Source organism: Amphibalanus amphitrite, unplaced genomic scaffold (genome assembly GCF_019059575.1).
Source record: "Amphibalanus amphitrite isolate SeventyFive unplaced genomic scaffold, NRLGWU_Aamphi_draft 000889F_arrow, whole genome shotgun sequence".
In the NCBI taxonomy this organism is placed as follows: domain Eukaryota; kingdom Metazoa; phylum Arthropoda; class Thecostraca; order Balanomorpha; family Balanidae; genus Amphibalanus; species Amphibalanus amphitrite.
The window spans coordinates 201,007-217,312 of NW_024882383.1; the positions used below are offsets into that span (position 1 = coordinate 201,007).

Genomic DNA, 16,306 nt, shown 5'->3' on the forward strand with positions numbered 1-16,306 from the left:
ACGTTAAAGCACGCTACGTGGACTTCTGCTGTAGAATAGCAACGCTTCCGAAATCGATTCCGACTTCGGTCAGAATTGTCGACTCCGACCGACTTCAACTCAGACTCCGCAGCCTTGGTTTGTAACTAGGGAAAGTGGGATAAGATCGCCACCCTAATTTTGGAGCCACTTTTCGGCTGGTTAGAAATGGTGTAGGGACGCAAAACTGAGTGAAACCCTCTAGACATTTTACTTACATTTCCCAGAAGGTGAAACTTCGAGCTGACGCAACAAATAAATTGTAGCTATTTTGCAAAACCTTTCAAAAATCGTCTTGCCCCACCCCATGAGGTAAAACGGCCAGCCTCTTTCACCGACCGGCACAGCTGGTAATAAATGCCCGAGAGTAGCCGCATTGATACAGTCACTCGTTGATTTCAAATCCTTGGGAAAAGGTAGCATGCGAGGTTCGTGCAGAATGCGTATGCTCGCATATAGGCCATGTCGGAGGCGTTGTAAAGCCGTCTCATTCATTTTTAGTGTTCCAGAATAAATTGTAAGTAGGTATCTACCGATGCAATATTGCTAATATGTATTTGTGTATCGAAATCGAACATATTTTCATCAGAAATACTTTCCTACAGCAACATAAGCATTTTTACTAGTTAAAGACCAATTGGATCCTGCTCCTGGCCGTCTTACCGCATACTAATATCAGAAGCTCCGCACGATTTTTCTGGCCCTATTTTTTCGCTCGTAGCGTTACTGATTAGGTCTGCAGAGGGGGTGGCCGTCTTACCCCACTTCCTCTAATTGTACCGGTGGTGTACTCTGGGAGCGCTGTACCTCTGGGAGCGACGGTGACAGTCAACTGGAGCTACTACTGATCTGTGTCTGCTGCTGAAGAGTGTCACAAACTACCTACACTACGGTCTGACTAATTGGAACGGCTCAAGGTAAATAAGACTTTCTAGTATCGTGTAATGTGCCGACATAGCTGGTTCATGTGAGAGTCTAAATTTTGAATGGGTGGCGAGATACTCGTAGATAGACGTAGAAAACGGCAATGGAAAGCTCTTAGCTAGCGCTTGACTAAGTCAATAGCCGAACGGCATTAACTGACAGAACGTTTAAAGGCAATAGTTCACTTTAAACATAGGGTTTTGAACTGGAATAGCAGTTTCGTATAGCTTGAGCTGATCGGGAGCTTTTACGGCCCAACGATCACCATAGGCAAAGTCGATATTCCATTTCTCGTCCCGAAAAAGTGCCTTGCTGAGGAATGCGTGCCTTGCTGACTGCTGAGGAATGCAGCTGCACGTCATCGTCGTCAGCCAATCAGCATGCTGCTTTACAGCCAGTGGGTTTGAATGACTCAATACCTATGATTGGTCAACGAGTAAAAAGCTTCCGCGTCGAACAATAGGTAGGATTTTACATAGAGTACCTATAGTTCTTCCTATATCAAAATATAGAAAATAATACTCTTAAAAACGGTTTAAATTTCTTTGCTGATCATTTTGAGCATAAATCAATAAATTCATTGCAAAAAAAACTAATTTCGGGAAAGTGAACTATTCCCTTTAATCCCCCCCCCCCCTTCAGCTTATCTATAAAATTAAGCATCGTGAAACCCTACCCAGAAATTTGGAATTTCAGATAAAGTAACAAATAAAGGTCAGGTCAAAACTTCAAATTGTGCATATTCTAAATAAGGGATTTTGTGAATGCATTGTCGAAGGTAATGAGTATTTTCGGCTAAAATACTGATAAAGGCTTGATCAAGGTTTTCCGAAAGTACCAAACTCGTACAACTACATACACCATATTAGGAACTTAAGGTCAGGGTCAGGACGAAAAGGTCAATAGTTTTAGAAAAGATAAATGCCCAAATGGCATGTGAGGCATGTTTTCTGGCCAAGTTTCGGTCGTAGAATTCAGTGGAATTCCTCAATCCTCCACCGTCTTCGTCTCATAACACAAAGTTTAGCAGTTTAAGGTAAAGGTCAGGTTAAGGTCAGATCACCAAAGGTACTTTGGTAAAGACCATCGTACTTGGAGGCATTTTAAGAAAGTCCGTTTAGAGTCAGTTAGACATATCATGTTTTGCTTGCATAGATTTTGCATAGATTCGGAATATTTCGGATCGACTTGAAAATCGCTCACTACAGAGCTCGGGAGCAGGATGCATACGTGAGCTAGACCGTTCGTTCGGCCCGCGCCGTGCTGGTGGCCTGTGTTTTCCGTGTCGTGCTGGGGGGAGGCGTTTTCACGCCCCCCCCCCCTCTAACTCGGCTCCTGGGCGACGTAGCGACACGCGGTAAGCGGCAATCAAAAGAGCGTCAAAAATAATGACGGAGACTGTTCGTTCAATTTTTAGGTCAGGTCAAAGGTCAGGTCACCAGAGGTCATCAAAGGTAAAATTTAGTCCCTTTCAACAATTTTGGAAACTGCCAATGGCTAACTCGGGAACGAATAGAGCTACAGCGCCGCAGAAAAGCGAATTCGATAGCCCTTTCACAGAACTTTCTGTCTAATGTTCTGAGATTTGACCTCGGGTCAACGGTTTAGCCTCCAGAGGGCAAAAACTAAAAATAGCAGTTTTCACACATACAAATGTTTTTCGGTATTAACTTTTGACTCAAGAGAGCCTCGACAATACTTTTGACAGCATCATGTTCCTCTCGTCGAGACGCGTCGAATGAACTATACATTGACATTAAAAGGAGGCCATTTTGAAAATTTGACCTCAGGTCAAGGTCATGACCTGACCGGAAAGGGTCATGCTGCATATCAGTCGATCCGTATCGTCGGGCTGAACACATCTGACGTGTTTTCACCGCTTTGGCACGTTTCTATCAAAAGTTATAGCCAAAAAACTGCTGGTGACCGTTCATGACCTGAGATGACCTCAAGGGCATGCAGAAGGATCACAGGTGCATTTTTCCGATTCATTGTGTCATCTTTACCTATGAACCGATGTTTAAGAGGTTTTGAACGACTTTTGTCCAAAAGAGGCGCATTTCAATTCTATCCCATTAACTTACAATGGAGAGGTCGCAAAATTGACCTGACCTTAGGTCACAGATAGTAAAAACCCGACATATACATTTCTTGGGGTTTTGTTTCGAAACGATCTTTGTTTGACCTAGAGAGGTCAACAAAGGTCACGGCCTTCTGATTCGCTCAGCAGATTGTGGCCCACCCAGCAGAGCTAGAGCGCTGAAAATGGCACCTTTTCATGACCTGTAGCTTCTCTCAATTTTACATCTGAAGGTCACGCTCTGACCCAAGATCAATGAAAGATCAGGTCGAAAAAACACCTGCCAATATTTTGCGAATCTGTTTTTATTTTTAACGTGTTATTTTGTGCCTCCTGCGTGGGCCCACTTTATGTCATTCTTCATTGATCATCCTGTACTTCGAGCTCAGCTTGGTAACGACATAGACCTCTGTCTATGCCCCAGTCAATGGTAGCGACCTAAAATACCCTATGAACCTTGGCTTGGTTGGTGTTATATAACGTAAAACTTTTGTCTTCGTGGAATTTCCGCTCACTAAATTGGTTGCAGCCATGCGTAGCGCCGAACATGAGATATGCTCGGACAATGCACATCATGAATGAGGCTGAGCCTATGTGAGAGGATCAGGTGAACAACAGTCGGTAAGGCTGCGGGGAATGTGTTCAGATTATCAGTTGGACCCCGCCGAACAGTAGGAATGAGCCCCGCTTAAATCTGGATGAGCCGCGGAAACGGCATGATGGTACATCCACGCCAGCCATGTTTAAGTGGGCTTCAAGGACACCACTTTGTGAGTTTTACCGTCCCCCAACCACTGACACTACGTTAAAAAGTACTTAAAATCGTTTACGTTGCATAAACGTTATCATGCTATCATAAAGAATCGAATATGTATAATTATAAAAATTATCCACGTGATTAAAGAACCAGCTATCATAGGGAGGTAGGTACTATGTAATTCAAAGACGATGCTTCACGTTTCGAAAGCAAGGCTTCTTTACGTTTCTCATTTGGTGTTTTTAAACATAACCAGTTTAGAGGGACAAATGGCCGAAATACAACGTTCTGAGTAGCACATATGTTTTGTAGCTATATATGATGAACAGTGTTTGTATTGACAGTACATAAACATACAGAAGTGAAACACTGGCAATGCTGACGCATCGTGGTTTCGTAAAGTGTTTTTTTTCCGGCGGCTTTTAATCTGTGGCTTTTTTTCAGCGGCTTTTCATTTATTTGTTTTGACGCTTACAATTATTGACGTTTGTCGACGCACTGACATTCAGATTCACCTACATTATCATTGATTGAACATCATTTGAATTGATTTGACACTCGATTTCTTATCAAAGTTATTCTTACCCACGCCGGGAATGTGGGATGTTTGAGCACCACATGGGCAGTGAGCAGTGATCATCACTCTATTTTTTTTTTTGTAAATAGTGTAAGCGGTGGTGTATAATGCCTTTATTACCACCATATCATATGACCGCCATATCATGATATATGGCGGGTCATATGATGCCTTTAGAGCTGCATAGAAGAACTGTTTTTTACGTATACCAATTTATGCACTGATCTCTAGCTCTTCAGCTAAAATGCACTGGTATTTCTTGCCTGACATTGATGAAGTTGTGACTTTTTCAGGTTCACTGTTTTCTTCATTAGCGACCGGAAGAATTCCGACGCTGCACGAAAAGGGTTCTTAGGTGGGACGAATGCCGACTTCCCGCGCCCACCCCACCCTGTCTCTCCCGGGATGTCCCACCCTGTGACCGTGCATGATGTATGCTGTGAAATGTGTATTTCTGAATCGGCGTATCGCGCTTCTCCGACTTCTGAACGTTCACTCGGCCACTCAAAGACCGGTGACTACTGACCATCACCACTGACCACTGACCACTGACCAGTGACCACTGAATGCCGATAGATAACTCTTTGACCACTGACTGCTGCAACTGCTCTAACTAGCCCATTGCTCGGAGATTCCAATCAACAATGACCTTTGGGATCTCAGACTTCTGATCCAAAACGACCTGATCACACACTGCTGACATGTTATTAGACGTCTGAATGACTAATGTGATTCAAATTACTGACCATTAGTCTCCAAACACTGATCTCTGCAGCGCTCCACCACCTCCACTGACCAGTCTGCCCCTGCCTCTCTGTCGACAGCGCGCTGCGACTCGCTGGAGAGGGAGCGTGACCAGCACCTGGAGACGATCGAGCAGCAGCGTCAGCTGGTTCAGAAGCTGGAGGATGACCTGGGCAGCATGAACTCGGTGGCGGCCATATGCCGCGGCGAGGGAGAGGTCAGTCACGGGAGGAAAGGGGGAGATGGGGTGGGAGAGGGAGAGAGGAGATGGAGGGAGGCAGGGAGGAAGGTAGGGAGAGAGAGAGAGAGAGAGAGAGAGAGAGAGAGAGAGAGAGAGAGAGAGAGAGAGAGAGAGAGAGAGAGAGAGAGAGAGAGAGAGAGAGAGGCGTCAGATATCTACCTGTTTTTTTTTTTGCATTTTTAATTAGACAAAAAAATGTAAGGTTGGAGTGCGTATAATTACATTCGTTAACATGCATGCAGTTAAACGCGGTAAATATGTATGCAGATGGAGTAGCCTTTACGGTAAACCGCAAACCATTTCATAACTCTCCTGCGGCCAAACCATGGATGAAGTACGCCAAACTCTACCAAAGGAGATTCAGCTTTCTGCGAGGTGAATCGAAATTGTTGCACGTAAGACGAGGTCGACGAGGGAGTCCGCCTTTTATTAATTTGATTTATTGAGTTAAACCATTTTGTGAAATTGAGCACACAATGCTCCAGTGACTGCACTGCTACAGGTTGTAGTACACGAATCGACTGCCCCGGTATGTTCGATCGTTTTTACCACTGTGCTGGGCTGACAACGGTAATCGGGAATTAAAATGTCCACGGATAACCGTTCAACTGAATGCTGTTTCCATGTCGTGGTTTTGCGGGGAGGCCGCCCCGGCCTGACAGCGGTTTGAGTGGTTCCGTCTCGAAAACGGAACGGAAACAAGTGTTGATATTAGGTATGAGTTAATGCAATCGATGCATCTCTTGTTATGTAAAACACAACTTGAAGTGATACTTTAATCAGTCACATTTGATCAGCTACATTTGAACTCTTGATTACCTTTTTATCATAACCGATAATTGTATGTACAGCTTTTTGAAACATAAAAGAAACCTAGTACAGAAACGACGGAGTATATACCTACGCAATACGAATGCCTTCCAACGATACTCATTTGAATAACGGCACTTCAATCAGTGTTTCGTGATGCTTTTTGTAGTCTTATCTCCAGCGTTTTCTCAAATACCGATGGTGGACGTTTTTAACGGCGGCTGCCAAAAGCGTTTTGGAACCGTTGTCACACCAACACCGACCGCTTTGCATGCAATGTTGCATGGCTTCAGTGGGTAAATCGCAACTATGAGCAGATTGAATGGTGATGTGACACATGGCAGGTCAAAAGTTTAAGTGCACAACGTCCGACTAGAGTACTCCACCCTCTCTTAGACACGCTCAGTCGCTCAAGAATGATGAAATACATAGGCATATAGGTACGGAGGCGGAAATATAATTTCTGCTTAAACATTTTTTTTTTACACTTACGTGACAATACAGAACGTCTAGAAATTGGATGCTACTTTCTTAGCCGATTGCCGAATGTAATTTTTTTAGATAGGTAGGTACCTATCGGCAACAGCTGGAATATCCATCCCGCCATATTCCCCTATGATTTATTAACAGGACAGTTTGGATTGAAAATGTTCGTCGACCGAATTTAATTCCTATATTCTTATATATACCTCCCTATAGTCCCACCCCCCTCTTCACCTCTTTGTTACTCCCTCTCGATGTGCCCCTGTTGACCTCGGCTTGTCCTTCACATTTTTCTCACGTGCAGGAGATGCCGTATCTCCCTCCGCTCTCTCTCTCTCTCCCTCTCTCTCTCTCTCTCTCTCTCTCTCTCTCTCTCACTCTCTCTCTCTTTCTCTCTCTCTCTCTCTCTCTCTCTCTCTCTCTCTCTCTCTCTCCTCTCTCTCTCTCTCTCTCTCTCTCTCTCTCTCTCTCTCTCTCTCTATCTCCCCCTCATTTGACCTCCTCTACCCCCCTGACGTCCCAGGGGATGCCGTCCTCCTCCGAGCTGGTGGCAGAGGCCGTGAGGGACACGATGGAGCCGATGCCGACCCCTGTCCGACCTCCGTCGGTACTGGGAGGGGACCCCGGCTCGGCGGCCGACACCATCCTGCCCATCGTCACCGCGCAGAGGGAGCGCTTCAGGTCAGTGGGTGAAGGGTCACCAGTTAATAAAGGATCATACTAATCGGTGAAGGGTTGCCAGTTCGCCAGATATTACGTCAGGCTAGCTAATTCAAAGGTAAGTTGGTGATGGGAGAACGTCCTGCTAGTTTGGCAGCTCAGGTCAGCGGGACTCCTCGAGCAGAAACTCAAATGATATGAAGAAAAGAAAGACTATGCATGAAAAGAATGTCAAACTTGCTATCATTTTTCATGAAAGCCGACGGCATGCAATAATGACAACTTACTTTGTTTAAGGATAACGCGGTCTTGTTTAATTAATAACTCGACCATTCCTTGTGGTCGAAATTCCTAGCTTCAACCTCAGCATGCATCACATCCATTGATAGCTAAATGCCGTAGAACGGAGTTTTAAAAACTTCCTGGAAACCTTGCTCGTGCAATGTGAATGCCACCTCACAGTGCCTGCCTGCCTGTCTGTCTGTAACCAGCAACAAATGTGTCCACTGCAAAGTGCAACTAACTGTGTGCCAAATGGCAAACCGTGTTCGGCCGCCTGTCATGATTGACTTACACGGTACTCTGCGGCTTTCCAACGTCACTGGAGTGCTAATCCTGGGTGTCTGCCATCTCACAAATCCTGGTGGTCCCGCTGTTCTTTGACTGCCGATAGCGCTGCACCTGGGAGCTCCGTCTGACCAGTGTTCTACCGGGTGGCCCAAAAAAAAACGTTCCCAACTTTGGAGGCCTATATCTCAAATTCGAGTGCAAATAACGAGCAAAAATTTTCATCAAGGTAGCGTCACTTCTTTGCGCATTGGTATGCCAAATTATAACACTTTAACATCATTTTCAAGCCAGCAATCTTATGTTGAATTAAGTAACACGCTTTTGCTTTTTTTGCCGATGTTGAACGGCAGTAATGATTGGCTTAGACGTACCATGTTAGAAAAAAAGAATGAAAAAATAGAACACGTGAATGAAACCAGAACGTGTGTTGTTATTTTAAATATTTTTGTCCCACTTATGTGCCAAATATTCAAATACTGAGCCAAAATCAAGGCGCCAAAATTGTGAATGGATGCCATTTGTTTTAACAAGTCCTGTTTCGAGCATGAGTGGCACGGTGCATGGGTTACTGCTGATCGCCCTCCCTTCAAGAAGATCAACTAGTTATCTACCGAATAACGAAAAAAGCTAGAGGGAATGTGTCACCCTGAGGCCTGAACCATCAACCAGACTAGTTGCCAGTAGCAGTCATGGCTGCAGGCCGTGGTGCCGAGATGGAAGTGGCCCGTTCACTCATATTTTTTAGTAAAAATCTGAGCAAAAAAGTAATTTTTACATGGCATGCTAGCAACACGAACCATTTAAAAAGTAATTGACCGAATAACATAAAAATCATACCATTTACTGAAAATGTATGCCGCATTGACTATTGGAAGTTTCAATGTTGTATCTTTATCACTTTCTGAGAAATATTGATTTAAAGTTGGGAACGTTTTTTCTGGGCCACCCGGTATAATCCCGGTCAGAGTCGTGTGAAGTCGTTCTATCGGCCCTGTATCCGCTCCCAGCCGATGGGGCCGAGGCTGCTCCCGGTCCGTGTCAGCATGTGTTTGAGTTGTTGATGTCCCCGTGTGTGACTCCAGGCTCAGAATTCAGGAGCTGGAACAGGAGCGCAACATGGCGCAACACGAGCTGAGCCTCAAGGATACGGAGATCGACGACCTGAGGCGCGATAACCTCAAACTGTTCGAGAAGATCCGCTTTTTGCAGAGCTACTCGTCCCAGGTGAGCAGACAGACGTGTTTGTGGAGATGTCGGGCATGGCGCAGGGGTGCACTGATAAACTGCGTGTCTCTATGTTGGAGAGGGAAGGGGGTTGGAGACGATAACCAGTGTGAAGTGTTAGGCACTCACTCGTCCAACACGCGCGGACGTTATGTAGGTACATTTGTAGTTAAAAAGACTTGGCTATCAAATATGCTACGAAACGAAATGTTTGACCCGTGAATGCGATAACCTTATCTCCCACCAACAAAATTGACATTTTAGTTCTTTTCTGCTTCCGTTACGTCAATCAATGTGTCGATACATCATAATGCCTCGTGGCTACCCAGAGCGGCTGTGCGTTTTAGCTACAACTTTCATTCACCTCTCTAACCTAACTCGCCGGTTTTTTTGCGCTTCAGAAGCCGAAGAAGCCCGGTCAGGACGTGGAGTCTCGCTACTCGAGCCAGTACGAACAGTCGCTGGACCCGTTCTCGTCGTTCTCGCGCCAGGAGCGGGCCAGGAAGTACAGTCAGCTCAGTCCCTTCGAGAAGGTCACACTATCCATGGTAAGGACGGAAGAAGTTTCGTCGCTCTGGGACGGCCTAGAGAAACATACAGGCCTGTCATGTTTCTGGGCTGGCCACTTGGGTTAGCTGCCCCACGAGAGCTTTGTGACATCAGCTGTTACCTGTTTTAATTCTGTCGATCTCTTTAGTGTCACTTCCTTTACGGCTATTGGTTTCAGGCCTTCCGGTACAGCCTACCTTCGAGATCATTTTCTATGACACGAGTACCCAATTGGCAATTGCAAACGTGCAATAACCTCTCAATCCCATGACCACCGAAACAATCTGTTAACTTTTTGCAGTATTAGCTGTGGCTCTGACAGCCTTGTACCTATAAAATCATTAAAAGCGAAAAATGATGTCGACTTTGACACCTTCTCGATGTTCGGAGATTTCGAGGTGTCGGCTTTAGCACCAGCTGCCGATAATTGGTGTCATTTTTCGTCGGCGAACCGCCTCGAAAACCACAACCAGCCTGTCCAGAAACCGGCTTGTCATGATGTCAGTTCGGACCAATCAAAGAGCTGTGTGCCAGAACACCAGTTTGTCGTAAACCTGGAAACTGTGTTTCGCAGCAGTTTTTGTCACTCCGACCGGCTACCGACGTCGTGTGTGTGCTTTTTCAAGTCACATACACAATGCCCATGGTCTGATTGCTGTGCGATTCAGCCCAATACCCAAGCATCTGCGAAACATCCTTGGATGATAAATACGCAATCGGAAATCATAGGAGTCGTTAATTATGCACAGTGCAGTGCATGCTTATTTTTATGAATTTGCAGAAACCAGACCGTACTTTCGATGTGTTATTCTCTGTTGAGTGCAGGTTCTCTGATGAGATGGTCGTTCAACAGGTGCTACCCTGACATCTATACCGGATCCCATGCAGTGCTGGCGCTTTCTTACACAGCTCTAAGTCCCATGCCGTGTGCTCCAGGGGCAATGCTCCCTTTGCCCACTCCTTCCCCCCCCCATACAGACACCATGTACCCCTCAGGGCTAGCTGGTGCTCCATGACACCTTCCCTGACTCCTGCACCTTGTGCTCGCAGGGTCAGCTGGTGCTCTCTCAGACAGCCCCTGGTGCTCCATAACCCGTCCCGTCCCCGACTCCCTCACCGTGTGTTCTCAGGGTCAGTTGGTGTTCTCTCAGACAAACACTAATGCTACCCCAAACAGTCTCTGACTCCCTTGCTATGTGTTCTCAGGGCCAGTTGGTGCTCCATAACACCGTTCCCCACCCCGCATTCCGCAATATGTGTTCTCAGGGTCAGCTGGTGCTCCAGACGATCATTAACCCTCGCATGTGTATGGGGGGGGGGGGGTCGGATGGACCCCCCATGGTTTTTCGCGAATAACTCGCGTAAAAAGCGGCCGATCGCAACGAAACTTTCAGTACCCTCGCATTGATCAATTTGACACCTACCCTGAAAATTTCATGACCCTGACCCAAATGACCTTTGACCTGTGACCTCTTTTCCGAGACCATGTTTGGCCGGAATCGCGATTCGGCGTACGTCGGCTCGCATTAGCCGCGCGTTTGCAAGCTTTTCGTGGTTTCAAACGTTCAAACATGTGATTTGATGTTGCTCCCATGCATTAGGGTGGGTGTTAAGGTCACCTGAAGGTCAGGTCAGGTCATTGACCTTTGGTGACCTCGGGTGACCTCGGTTCACTTTTTCGAGTTTTACATGTTTTTAGGCTAGTTTTTGGAGCTGAATTCGAATTTAGCAACCATTTGGACATTTACGAAGTAGTTTTGGTGCCTTCGTAACATGTTACGAAGCTGTCAGAGGCGGTTGACACGTACTACGAATACCCGTCACGACGCCTACTGATTGACCTGACCTGACCTGACCCGACCTGGTCTAAATGCTTAAAGACATCATCTGTGATCAAAACTAACACGATTTTCGTGATCATCACCCCGAAAAACCCCTTAGCAGCCACACTTTACGACTTTCTAATAGGTCCCGATTTTCCCGACTTTGGGTCATTGACCTGACCTGGAAGGTCAACCAATGACCTAGGACCTTAAAATTGGGTATCATCGGCTTCCTCTCGTCACGGGCAACACGCTCGTTTTTTCCGCGAAGCTCTAGCTCGATCAGGGGCCAAACGGCAAGGGGGGGGTCCAACCGACCCCCCCCCCCCCTACACATTAGAAGCTGGAAAACGCCGCACACATGCGAGGGTTAATGCTCTCTTAGACGATCGCTAACTCTTTCACCGTGTGTTCCCAGGGTCAGCTGGTGCTCTCCAGCCGTACAGCACGCACGGTGGCCTTTCTGTACACACTGCTGCTCCATCTGCTCGTGTTTGCTGTCCTCTACAAGATGGCCTACACGGAGATGTACCATCGACAGTTCTCATCAGACTGCGCCGAAAAGTGAGTTGATCTTGACCTAAGTGAGCCCAAAACAGCGGACGGCTAGTGGTGGCTGTTTATTGGTTCTGTTTGTGCTTCCATTTGTGGTTTTACCCCCCGTGTCCTGTGATTCTGTCGGCGGGTCTGTCAGTGATTCTGCTAGTGGCTTGCTCACTGGCCCCCGCTCTGACCCAGAGACCGTGCTGAATATTTCATGCCTTTAGTAGTAACCAGCATACAGCACTAGCGTGGTGAGAGCGTGCGTTTATAAGTACACGTGTTTGTACATACGTGAAAGTACCTAAGAGTATAACCGTCTTTGTCGTCAGATACGCCGAGCACATGCTGAAGATTCACGGGGAGGAGAGCCACCTGTGAGTGTGCCGCTCTGCAGAGAGATGGCAGCACAGTCGCCGGCCCCGTGTCCGCACTTCTGTGCTACTTCCGTGAGAGGACCGACTGCGTCTGCGAGCGGTACCGACACAGACATTCCGGGGTTCTTCGGTGAAGGGAGGGGGCGTCTGGCCCGCTGCGTTTTCGACCGACGCCCCCAGTTGTTACGATGTGTGATCGTGTGAACGTTTAAATTGGCATCTGCTTCTGTCTATATAGGCTCGCTACGACAGTATTGAGTGATGTTATCGTTTTAATTCTGTCCATATCACGTGGAGTTGCATAGTGTCCCTACCACGTGTGTCCGATCACCACGAGGTTCAATCGTTATTCGTTTTGCCTTTGGTGGTAGCTGATTCCGACTTTGAGTGCTTCTTATCGATTCCAGCCGCTGCAGGGGTGGCTGTAACATCCAGAGGCTGGTCTGCGGAACACCCAGTGGACTGTGTTGCATAGCCGCCGTGCACAGCACGTTTGTGGTGATTTGCGAATGTGAAAACATGCTGTAGTGTGATCCGCGCAAATACATATGTACAGTGTACACGGGCACATGCAAGCTGCGATGTGGCCCCAAATACAATATTTAAGGCAATAGTTATGACTTGTGTCGCGTTCAAAGGTCAGTGTGGTGCTCCGGTGCTGGTAACTAGATGGCGCTGCTGTGACGATGGAGCTGTCCAGCGAACTCTCCGCTAGAGGCACTGCGAGCGTCTAGGCTAGACACATCATTAGAAGCAGCACTCCCTGAGTGACCGGTCTGTGTCCCGCCTCACGCTAAACACATGACTCGTAGGATGTGGTTACATTGATGCCACTAGCTAGTATAACATCGTCACACTGGCTACTGATGAGGCTAACATGCATGTTATCAAGCAGAGTACACAGACGTGTCGCCGGTCTCAACTCAGGAGTGTGCTTTCAGAGATACACACCAATCTCACGGCGATTTTAGGTGATGACTTCTAAAAAGTAACCAAAGGTGACTTCATGAAGCACAGACACAGCGCATGAGACATCGTTATATGATAGACTACCAACTTGGCACACCGCGAGAACAAATCATACCTATACCAGAGAGTTAATGTCAACCGTTTCAACATTTCAACGGCCTAAAACACCTCTACCTATCGCTATTATGGTTTGTTAAATATCTCCGCAGTTTGATGGGCCGTGGCCCCTCTTTTCTAATACAACATACACTGGTGCTACGGTAAGTACTGTTTGAACAGAACACCATTAAAACCCGGTGAACGGGGCTTTGGCACATAGCCCCTTCATTAGACAACATACAGGCCGCTAGCAAACACAGAAACTCACATACAATAAGCAAGCATACGTGTGCGATCAACAATCGCGCGCTAAAGCATGAGTCGGTTGCCTGTCTTCATTTGCATCGGCAAGATGCGATAGAGAAGCAGGCGATATGGTCGCTGGACCATTTGTGGCGAGTGTGGCCTGTACATAAATCCTTCAGGAACCGACCTAGGGTGGATGAACCGCGGCCAGTTCGGAGCAGACACCAGGGTTGGGTTTAGATGTTTGGGTTCATTGGCCAGCGTTCAACTCTAGGTTGTCCATTTAAACCCCGGGCATTTTCATCCACGACACGCACACGCGGACATCCAGATCTTAGAGGTTTTGTAATCTGAAACGTTAGGCTGACTACATAATCTAAACTGTTAAAGTACAGACTTTTTACGTTTCTCCGACGGTTAGTCATGTGCAAGCTTCGTTCAAACTTAGCGTTCCTCCTAGAAGGTGGAGAGCCAAGATCATGCCAGCGGTTATCCAAGATCATCCTGCACCCACACGGCCAAGCTCTCTGTGATTCAGCCCCATCAAGGGTGGGTCGTCTGACAAGAATGGCAGGCATCCTGCATGCCCGCCAATGAAGCGCACAGGGAATCCAGCAATGGAGCATCATCATATGACAAAGTGATGCCGTGTAGTGGCGGGATGATGTAACTTAATGGCGGATTGATGGCATCTGATGAGAATTTGGCGTCAGCCGATGAACAGATGGCAAATGCTGGCGAGTCGACGATCGTCGGAGATGGGTAATCGCCAAAACGCCACTTGTATCATCGATACACTGAGGAAGTATTTGAAGCAGCTCCGCACAGTCTAGAGTGCCCCTCCTCAGTTGGCCCAAAGTATCGTTCCGAGGACTTGGATCCCTTCTCACTGGTATCCCACTGGTGACTTAGCCGAACAGCTTTTCGAAACACTGGTGGCAGTAGGGCTTGTCGTCCTGCTCCTTGAAGGTGCCCTTGTTGAGCTGTTTCAGACAGAACGAGCAGTTGAAGTGTTCCGGGTGAAACTTTTTGAACATGGCAGTGACGCACCGGCCTGGAAGACAAGAAAAAAAACGCAATGAATGTTACGTAAATTAGGCTAAAGTGGAATGGATCAATCGATAAACCATTTTCTGTTTGTGAAGTCTCTAGCTTCTTCCGTCACATGCTTCGTGACAAAAAAGATAAATAATGAAATAAATAAATAAATAAATAAATAAATAAATAAATAAATAAAAAAATAAATAAATAAATAAATAAAATGAAAAATGAAAAAGATAAAATGAAATCAGTTTTATCACAGAGCACTGAAAGCGCTTGGTACGATTAAACCCAGGACATAGGGTCGTTGTCGCGACTCGCGTGGCTCATGGCCGATTCAACGAACGAGAACGACACGGTACAGGACGGAGGGCGACTCTTATCCGCTCACCTGTGATGGGCTTGTGGCAGCCGGCGCACAGCGAGCCCCTCTTGGCGTGGTAATGGGTCTCACAGTATGGCTGGCCCTCGTAGTCAAAAAACGAGCCGTTCGCAAACGTCTGCTTACAGTCCTGAAACCGGAGAACAGCGACTGGTCAGCGATTGGTGCTAACATTTCATCTGTGCAGGGTCAGTGACAGGAAGCAGTGCAGTACGAATCCTGGAAAGACAAAGGTGTGAAAACTCGCTAAGATTTTCACCGTGCCGTTTGTATGGGAACATATCGAGCAGCAACGGTCGCTTCAGCTAGAGTAATTCAACCGTATGAACTATGAACTGCCATCGAGCCGTGCCAATATTGCGTCATAACTGCCGATTGACAAACCAACAGATAAAAGATCAAACGGCTTTGACGCGCTGGTCTCTTTGCTTTGTACAAATTCGAGCGCAAAGGTCAAACATCAAAGGGACGTTCCGGCATCATTGGCACCAGCTGGCCCGGGGATCATATTACCACCACTGCGCTGGTGTTAGGATATTTAACAACGAAGAATGTTGGAAATAAACAGGGAACTTGAAACCAGGCCACCAGGCATCGTAGTCACACTTGGCGAGGTTTAATAATCTTTCTCTTCATGTAAACAAGTAAAAAAGTACGCGTTCGTAGTGCCATATAGCGTCCTTTTCATACAAAATTATTTAGCCAATAAGTTGTGACGACCTGTCAGTGTCGGCTCACCAACACGTTACATCAAACCCGCCCCTCAGCTAGACCCCATGCCTCTCACCGTGCAGACGAAGCACTCCGAGTGCCACTGGGCGTTGAGTGCCGAGATGTAGTTCTCCATGACGGGCTGGCCGCAGCCGGCGCAGCGCGGCGCGAACATATCAAAGTAGTCCTGCCTGCAGTAGGCCTTGCCGTCGCGCTCGTGGAAGCCGGCGTCGCCGAACGGCTGGCCGCACTGGGCGCAGAAGAAGTGCTCCGGGTGCCAGGTTTGGCCCAGGGCCGTGACGCATTTCTGTGAGGACAGAGGAGATGCGTTAGTGCAAACGCTCTAAATTGTTTTTAAAAATGCTGAGTGCCAGTGTAAGACAATGCTCCAAATGTACACAAGTTTTTTTTCTGCTCAGCAGCATGGCTGTTGGCTATGTCAGTACCAGGTCGATAAAAGACTAAATAATTATGATCGATG

General features: G+C 47.0%; 2 protein-coding genes across 2 annotated transcripts in view; one reads left to right on the top strand and one right to left on the bottom strand.

The window, feature by feature from the left end:
- The first annotated feature begins 4,382 nt into the window (after positions 1 to 4,382).
- On the top strand, positions 4,383 to 12,381 carry LOC122367692 (protein CASP-like). The gene is made up of 7 exons (XM_043341026.1): positions 4,383 to 4,404; positions 5,181 to 5,317; positions 7,158 to 7,315; positions 8,947 to 9,088; positions 9,490 to 9,636; positions 11,879 to 12,024; positions 12,333 to 12,381. The coding sequence occupies exons 1-7, from the start codon at positions 4,383 to 4,385 to the stop codon at positions 12,379 to 12,381; spliced, it is 801 nt and encodes a 266-aa protein (XP_043196961.1).
- Positions 12,382 to 13,183: 802 nt separating this feature from the next.
- Positions 13,184 to 16,306, bottom strand: part of LOC122367687 (paxillin-like) — a 57,292-nt gene continuing 54,169 nt past the window's right edge. Inside the window, exons 8-10 of the mRNA XM_043341023.1 lie at positions 15,902 to 16,132; positions 15,124 to 15,244; positions 13,184 to 14,745 (exon numbers count right to left, since the gene is read on the bottom strand). Of these exons, the coding sequence (XP_043196958.1) occupies positions 14,600 to 14,745; positions 15,124 to 15,244; positions 15,902 to 16,132 (498 nt within the window). The 3' untranslated portion in view covers positions 13,184 to 14,599. The remainder of the gene's footprint in view (positions 14,746 to 15,123; positions 15,245 to 15,901; positions 16,133 to 16,306) is intronic.

Coding starts and splice junctions, on each gene's coding strand:
- LOC122367692 (XM_043341026.1), top strand. CDS start 4,383: ATGTTTGAGCACCACATGGGCA. Junction 5,318..7,157: donor TATGCCGCGGCGAGGGAGAG/GTCAGTCACGGG, acceptor CTGACGTCCCAG/GGGATGCCGTCCTCCTCCGA. Junction 7,316..8,946: donor GCGCAGAGGGAGCGCTTCAG/GTCAGTGGGTGA, acceptor GTGTGACTCCAG/GCTCAGAATTCAGGAGCTGG.